This window comes from Diaphorina citri, unplaced genomic scaffold (genome assembly GCF_000475195.1).
Source record: "Diaphorina citri unplaced genomic scaffold, Diaci psyllid genome assembly version 1.1 scaffold19499, whole genome shotgun sequence".
Classification (NCBI taxonomy): Eukaryota; Metazoa; Arthropoda; class Insecta; order Hemiptera; family Psyllidae; genus Diaphorina; species Diaphorina citri.
Genome location: NW_007396852.1, coordinates 3468 through 10602, shown reverse-complemented (window position 1 = coordinate 10602; position 7135 = coordinate 3468). Strand labels below are relative to the sequence as shown.

Genomic DNA, 7135 nt, shown 5'->3' with positions numbered 1-7135 from the left:
ACATAAATTGGATTTTTTTTTTTTTAGAAACATCCAGTTAGTTTAAAATTACTGCTATGGCTAAATAGTCAAATGCTTTTTCTATTTATGAAAATAACTTTGAAAAAAAAAAAAAAATGTTTGATATAGGGAACTGTAACTGCTAAGGTCTTATTGCCCCCAAAGCAAAGAGAGAAGGAAGACAGAAAAAGAACCTAATCTGTTTAGGATAAAATCTGCCCTGGGTGGGAATCAAACCCACGACCTACCACTTAAAAGGCAGACACTACCCTCTAACCTTATACTAGGCTGGCAAAAATAACTATCATTTTCAAATCTTGTTTATTCCAGCTGAAAGCAATAGCAATAGACCAATCCAAGCATGCATGTGATCTCACCGAGCAAAATGCTGCCATGCACAATGTAGCAAATCAACTCCAAGTCATTCATGCTGAAATTGATAGCAAGGGACAGGTCAAAAACCTCCAGCCAGACCTACTGGAACAGAAGTTTGACCTAGTGGTCAGCAATCCACCTTATGTTCCATCCTTGGACATCCCCAAACTAGAACCCGAAATAGCTCTGTAAGTACATACCTACTTTTTTTTTCAAGAGGTTTGATAGAGGGAACTGTAACTGCTGGTCTTATCATCCCGAAATTGAAAAGAGAATGAAGACAGAATAGGAAGCCAGGCATTCCGAAAACGAACATTATCCGTTCAGGATAAAATCCGCCCGGCGGGAATCGAACCCGCGGCCTAGCGCTTACAAAGCAGACGCGCTAGCAACAAAGTTAACTCTGTAAGTACTGATGAACCTAATCAGTCCAACCAACCCCTAGGGCAGTAATTCCATTAGAACGAAAAGATAGTTCAATCCCAATTAAGAAGGTCAACTTTATAAAGTGAATGCCCCTACAGCAAGACCCAACAAAAAAATAGTGGGACATCCTTTTTTTCAGGTATGAAGACATAAAAGCTTTAGATGGAGGACATGATGGTTTGAATATTATCAAACCAATTTGTGTATTCGGTTCCAACTACCTCAAACCAAATGGTTCCATCTTCTTGGAAACCAATCATGATCATTTGGACAAGATCAAAGAATGGCTCGGCATATGTGGACATCATATGAAGTTGAAACTGGTTGAGAATTACAAGGATTTCAACAACAAGGACCGGTTTGTTGAGTTGAAATTAGTAGAGTGAGAAAATATAAGGCAGGTGGGCATAGAGATGCATTAAATGTTTCACATTGAAGCAATTAACACTAATGCATTTAATCACCAAGTGAAAAGTTTGTTTGGGAGAGATGCTAAAATAGCTCATGGGGCTTGAAGATTTCAGGATGTTGTTAATTAGGAAGTTTGGAACATGGATGATCTTTTAACAATAAACTCTAGTCTAGTCCTTTATGGCAGTTCAGAGACTTACATTTCAAACCAGAAAACAATTGTTGTGATTGCCAAGTTATTATTATCAATTTAATTATATTTTCAGATTGTTCTTTCAACATAGAAAAAAAATCATAGTAGGTACCTAATACTGAAAAGGACAATTGTAACAGCCCTAACCCTAACTAGGGTCACCTTGCAGTGATTTCTAGGAGTAAGGAACATGTATCACAAGCTATGAGGATATTGTCATCACTACTATCACCCTCAGTATCTTGTTCCTCAATACAAAACTCAGCACCACACCTGCAAGGATAAGTAAACATCTGAGACTCTCCCTTATGTTCCATATCTGACAAGCTTACACTCTTGTAAATGTTCATATGTGTCTGTTGCTGGGATAATAACTGACTCTCATACAATTTCCTTTCCTTTTCATCCTTGAGAATGTTCCATGCCTCATTGATTTTCAAAAACATTTCTTGATGTTCACTGTTTTTATCAGGATGATATTTTAGAATTAAGCTCTTGTAGTTTTCTTTGATTTCTTCTAGAGTAGAGTTCACATTGCAGTTCAATATTTCAAAATGATTCATTTTCCTGATTTTGTAATTGTACTTAACAGATTGCTTGAATTTCCAATTCACCTTTCTTTGGATTTAAATTTCACAATTCCCATTTTTTAGCTCATAAAGCTATAATAAAGTCCAACTTCTACAAAGTACTTTTTTCATTACTGTATAATACTCTGAGAGCTATGTTGTAGGCCTGATTGTATTTTTGCTTTCAATTATCCTCAAATATCCCATGAGTCATCTATTATTTTGTTCCTATGTGCCCTGAAACAATATGTACACAGTGAAATGATAATAAACAAAGAGTATTAGACAGTAAAATATATAAAATTTATTACTGGAACAGCAGAAATGAAAATTTCAACCATTATCCTGTCTTCCTTCTCTCTTTGATTTTGGGACGATAAGACCCTAGCAGTTACAGTTCCCTCTGTCAAACCACTTAAAAAAAAAATGTTTAAAATCCAAGTTGGAATTACTTAGAACTTAGAATTTAACAAAGTAGAAATTGAAAATAAGGAATATTCAAATTATGTAGGAGTTTTGTAAGTTTGTAATCCCCTATCTATATTGGGGTTCTTGATCTTTTCAATATCAAGAACAACCTAGATACATATTTGTGGTAATTTGATGCAACAACATCACAACTTCATCAGCTTTGCCTCACACGGATTGATTGTGTTCACCACAAGTTGGGAAACCATCCTCTACAAGTCTTCTTTACTTACATTCATATTACAGATTCAGAGGTGTAAATGTAAATCACAGATCAGTAGACAATCCTTTCAAACATTTCATTTAAATTTAATGACAAAGTACAGCAAAAAGAATACAAATATGGAAAATAGAAACAAATACAAAATGTAGTAATTATGTCCTCCCCTCGTTAAACGTAATACCCTGGCCATGCTATTGTTTAAAAATCCACCCGTCCGATCAAAATCGTCATCCATGCCTCTCAGGAGATGTTCATTCTGATATTTGACTTCTGTACCAATGTCTATTGTAAGAGATTTCAATGCTTGGATTTTATTTCTCAAATCAGACGTGAGTTGTTCATTTTCCTGGTGTATGGCATCCCCTCCGTCAAACTGATTGGGGACAGGTTCATAGTAATTTCCTGCATGTTGCCTCCTCATCCTGTTATCCATTAGCTGTCAAACAATTCTTTGACCAGTTCAAATGAGAGGAAATTATGTGTTTATCTCATAATGACTGGTTGTCAATATGTCACTTACATGGATGGATGATGAAAGTTTGTGCCATGGTGAACCAAACCCTTCACTTGTGATCCTGATTTTCAGTCCAGTAAGATGGATTGTAAAGTGAATAATGGTATCGTAATTTGAACAGCAATGAATTTAAAATTACTTCTATGCTGAGGATGAGGAACGTTCTTTTACTTTTATAGATAAATTTGGTTCAACTTCAACTTTAAAATTTTGGTGACGAAACACGAAACAGCAAACTTGTAAAAAAATGACAAAAATTTGTTATCAGTTTGTTTGTAAATACAACGAGCAAATATTCCACAAGTCAATTTTATCACTGCGCATGCGCGATTAGTGCGTTTGAGAAGTCAACGGTGAGTTTTCAAACGCAATTTTTTTTATATTTTTGAGGTTATCTTTTTGTAGGTAATTTTTTCATTTTTTTTTTGTAATGTAAAATAAAAAGAATTTTTTAATATAATTAGGTATATTTGAAGGAAATAAATGATATTATTGAGCATATTATAATCATTTTGAAGTGTATTAGTGAATGTTCTTATCAGTTTGATTACCTCAGGTCCAACATTTCAGTTCAAGTTCACCCTAATCTCAGATTCATGATACCAACTTTGCCATCATCACCAGTATTACCACTTCTTTGAATTCCTCAGAACTTATCACTGACGTGTAGATAAGAACTCTTGCTCCTCTAACAACTCAGAAAATGTCTGGGGAAGGCCCAAATAAGAATGACATTGAAGTAATTTTCAAGAAGCTGCGTAATATTCCAACCAATAAGGTAAGAAAACTAGATAGGAACCATTTGGGTGGATTGGTCCTTCATAAATAATAACCCAGATATCCTTGGCATACAATGTAATCATTATCAATATTGAATGTAGGTTTATAAAATTATTACTGGAGAGGGCTTGCTGTCACTAAAGTAAATGCTGAAAGTTGACAACCCCACCATTATGTCAAATGCTTGCAGGTCAGTACTTATTTCATCTTGAAAAAGTAAAAAATAGTAAACTATTAATGTTACAAATAATTACTTTTTTTCCACAGGTACATATCCAACTATTGAATACCTTTTATGGTTTGCTTTTAAGTGGCAGAATCCACACTAAATTCCACGTATCTCTTTTCATTTTCAGGAATGTTTTGATTGTAACGCAAAGAATCCAACCTGGTCTAGTGTTACATATGGAGTGTTCATTTGTATTGACTGTTCCGCTGTACATAGAGGTCTAGGAGTTCATCTTTCATTTGTACGATCCACACAGCTCGACACAAACTGGACATGGGTTCAGCTGAGGCAGATGCAGCTCGGAGGCAATGCCAATGCTGTATGTAACAAAAGATTAACTAGTAACTTAATGAACTATAAAACATAGCCAATAGCCTTCATTCAATTTAGCTCAAATTTAACTTAAGTTTAAGTAATGGAGCTCAGAATTGAATAGAAAATATTACATTACTATTTTTGGGGAAAGCTTATAGCCCAATGGGCAGAACACTAGGCTTTCACTCTCCTTTCCTGGGGTTCCTTTCCATTAGCTTTTTTTAAACAATTGGTAAACTTATGGTTAAATATTGAGATGTAAATTAAATACTCACATGCCTAAACAAATATAGCATGTAGAATGTTTGTGATAGTGCAAGATCTAAGAAGTTCTTTTTCCTAGATCTAAAATAATATTCAGGATGAACACGAAACTGTCTCTGTAAATGTTCACAAATCACAAAATTGAAATAAATGTTCTCTTTTACAGGTATCATTTTTCAATCAGCACAACTGCACAAGCAAAGATGCTCAACAAAAGTACAATTCCCGAGCAGCTCAGCTTTATCGGGAGAAATTACAACATGCGGCTGTACAGGCAATGAAGATTCACGGCACCAAATTGTTCCTTGATGCCATGCATGGATGCTACACATAAGAAAGGAGAAGAAAGAGCAGTAGATTTCTTTGCCGAGCATACAAATGGGGACAGACTTTTGGTTTTGATGCACCAGCTCATCCAATTATCCACACCAACACTACACCTACTATTACTGCTTCTGGCTCTACTTCTTGGCCACATGTAAGCTTTTTTTTACTTTCTTTATTTAATCTCTCATTTAATAGGTACTTAAATTTTCTTAACAACAACAATATCCCAGTGATTTGGGACTTTGAATGCACCATTTCCCCATGGATAACTTAAGTTGGGCAACATGTGTGTGGTTTTTTATCCAGTTGATTCCTCTTCTTCCCATCTTTAAGATCTCAATTTTTCTTTTTCTTTCAGCCCCCAAAACAATAATGAGAATACTGGAGCTCCAAGTGTTGAAAAAGGCTTTCTCAGACGCCAAACTTCCATTTGGGAGTGAAGAAAAATTCAATCAAAGAAACCAAGTGGAGTAAGTTTATTTTAAGATAGATAGCTTCTATAAATGTTTCATTGCTCTAAGTTAAAAATTTGTGGTAGAGCACCATCCTTTAATTTTGGGAGATGAGGACCTATTTGGATGGGTGGGTCAAATGCCTTTTAAATTTAGTGGTTTGATGGAGGAAACTGTAATTCGAGAGGTCTTATATCCCAAAATCAGTCAAGGGATGAAAAAGGACATTCAGGCCCTTTCAAAATGGAACCGTCTGGCGTTCGGGAATCGAACCCGCGGACCTAGTGCTTTTAAGACAGATGGCTCTACCTTCCCAAGCTAACTATGCTGTTCATCCTGTCTCTTTACCATCCTAAAAAGTCTTGATTTTTTTTTTTGTTTTGCGTTTGTTTGTGTTGTCCGCCTGGTTTGGTGTGTTTGTTTGGAACAAAGAATCTCTTCCTACTAGACCGTTGATATAGCACTGGTTTCTTTTCTTTCAGCTCGGAGGCCAGAAGCTGGCAAGGGAGGACTGGGCGCGCAGAAGGTGAAAGCAAACTTCGGCCGACCGAACTCGAACAAAAGAAGCTGAACTGGCCGAGCTCGGCTCAAAAATGCAAAGCCGCGTACAAGCAAGCCGCAAAGTGTAGCCGGATGTCGGAGCGAGAGAATGAAGCATAGTATGAGAATATGTGCACTACGGCTTGCGTATGCAGGATATTCCAAACAGCAGAAGCAAGAGGAGGAGAAACTCAAGGCGTATAACCCCGGAGAAAGCGGGGGAGGGCGAGGCGTTGTGTATGTATAATAATAATAATCATCATAATACTCTTGAGTGGAAGGGCTAACCATCACTAGGCGACGGTAACGCCGAAGGCGGTTCTCGCGGCATACTACCTAGCGGGGGGAGCTCTATTCAGTTGATGTGGTCAGAATGTATCAAATAAACTGAGGATGAAATTCCCGATGTTTTTGCTGGCGATCCGAATGCGCGCGGCGTTATGAGGCGAACGTCTTGACCACTACGCCACGGAGGCGAGGTATTATAAAGGCAAAGACAGACTCAGACTGGTGTTGTCTGTCTAATCTTTGGTCCTTGTGGTTTGAGATGGAGAGGCAGAGTTTGGTCCTTTCAACCTGGGACCAATTTGATTCCGCCCCCCCCCTATTGTACTGCACACCCTCGCCACTTGCATTCTCTCCCTCAGGATGGGTTTTGCCTTCCATGATCCCGCTCTGGAGGTGTGAGTCATTCTGTACTAAATGGAGTTCAGAGAAGATATTCAGCAAGACATTCCCCTAGGTGCCAAGGAGAGCCGGTTCAGCAACCGGGTTTTCAGTAAATAGATGATAAGGGTAGCCGCTGGTTCCCCTATTAATTAGAGGATTATTAGCCAGTTTTGCAACCAAAATTGCGTCCCACTTAACTGAACTCGTAACGTTATTTTGACGAAACCTCGATTCGTTAATGGGACTGTAATCCCTTGTTTTAGCAAAAAACTTGCTATTACCTATAGGGAAAATTCTCGCCATTCTTAAACGCGTCACAAACAAACGAATGAAAGATATAACCAGAAAAGCTGGGCGCGGCGCAGATAATATTTGTGCCC

General features: G+C 37.5%; 4 protein-coding genes across 4 annotated transcripts; 2 read left to right on the top strand and 2 right to left on the bottom strand.

Moving 5' to 3' along the window:
• The first annotated feature begins 52 nt into the window (after positions 1–52).
• On the top strand, positions 53–1359 carry LOC103523319 (hemK methyltransferase family member 1-like). Its single transcript, XM_008488376.3, has 2 exons — positions 53–563; positions 941–1359. Exons 1-2 carry the CDS (start codon positions 394–396, stop codon positions 1185–1187), a joined length of 417 nt encoding a protein of 138 aa, XP_008486598.1. The 5' UTR covers positions 53–393; the 3' UTR covers positions 1188–1359.
• On the bottom strand, positions 1123–3439 carry LOC103523316 (DPH4 homolog). Its single transcript, XM_008488372.3, has 2 exons — positions 3186–3439; positions 1123–2211 (listed from the first exon to the last, which is right to left on the bottom strand). Exon 2 carries the CDS (start codon positions 1966–1968, stop codon positions 1564–1566), a length of 405 nt encoding a protein of 134 aa, XP_008486594.1. The 5' UTR covers positions 1969–2211; positions 3186–3439; the 3' UTR covers positions 1123–1563.
• On the bottom strand, positions 2481–3186 carry LOC103523317 (BET1 homolog). Its single transcript, XM_008488374.3, has one exon. It carries the CDS (start codon positions 3096–3098, stop codon positions 2742–2744), a length of 357 nt encoding a protein of 118 aa, XP_008486596.1. The 5' UTR covers positions 3099–3186; the 3' UTR covers positions 2481–2741.
• A 154-nt stretch (positions 3440–3593) lies between the features above and the next one.
• LOC103523320 (ADP-ribosylation factor GTPase-activating protein 2-like) lies at positions 3594–6206 on the top strand. Its single transcript, XM_008488377.2, has 5 exons — positions 3594–3957; positions 4316–4507; positions 4934–5090; positions 5453–5564; positions 6029–6206. Exons 1-5 carry the CDS (start codon positions 3883–3885, stop codon positions 6204–6206), a joined length of 714 nt encoding a protein of 237 aa, XP_008486599.1. The 5' UTR covers positions 3594–3882.
• The last annotated feature ends 929 nt before the right edge of the window (positions 6207–7135 follow it).

Excerpts from the sequence above, each read along its gene's own strand:
- LOC103523319 (XM_008488376.3), top strand. The coding sequence starts at position 394 with ATGCACAATGTAGCAAATCAACTCCAAGTCATTCATGCTGAAATTGAT. Across the intron at positions 564-940 it reads CTAGAACCCGAAATAGCTCT|GTATGAAGACATAAAAGCTT; the intron begins GTAAGTACATAC and ends CCTTTTTTTCAG.
- LOC103523316 (XM_008488372.3), bottom strand. The coding sequence starts at position 1,968 with ATGAATCATTTTGAAATATTGAACTGCAATGTGAACTCTACTCTAGAA.
- LOC103523317 (XM_008488374.3), bottom strand. The coding sequence starts at position 3,098 with ATGGATAACAGGATGAGGAGGCAACATGCAGGAAATTACTATGAACCT.
- LOC103523320 (XM_008488377.2), top strand. The coding sequence starts at position 3,883 with ATGTCTGGGGAAGGCCCAAATAAGAATGACATTGAAGTAATTTTCAAG. Across the intron at positions 4,508-4,933 it reads TCGGAGGCAATGCCAATGCT|GTATCATTTTTCAATCAGCA; the intron begins GTATGTAACAAA and ends TCTCTTTTACAG. Across the intron at positions 5,091-5,452 it reads CCTTGATGCCATGCATGGAT|CCCCCAAAACAATAATGAGA; the intron begins GCTACACATAAG and ends TTTTTCTTTCAG.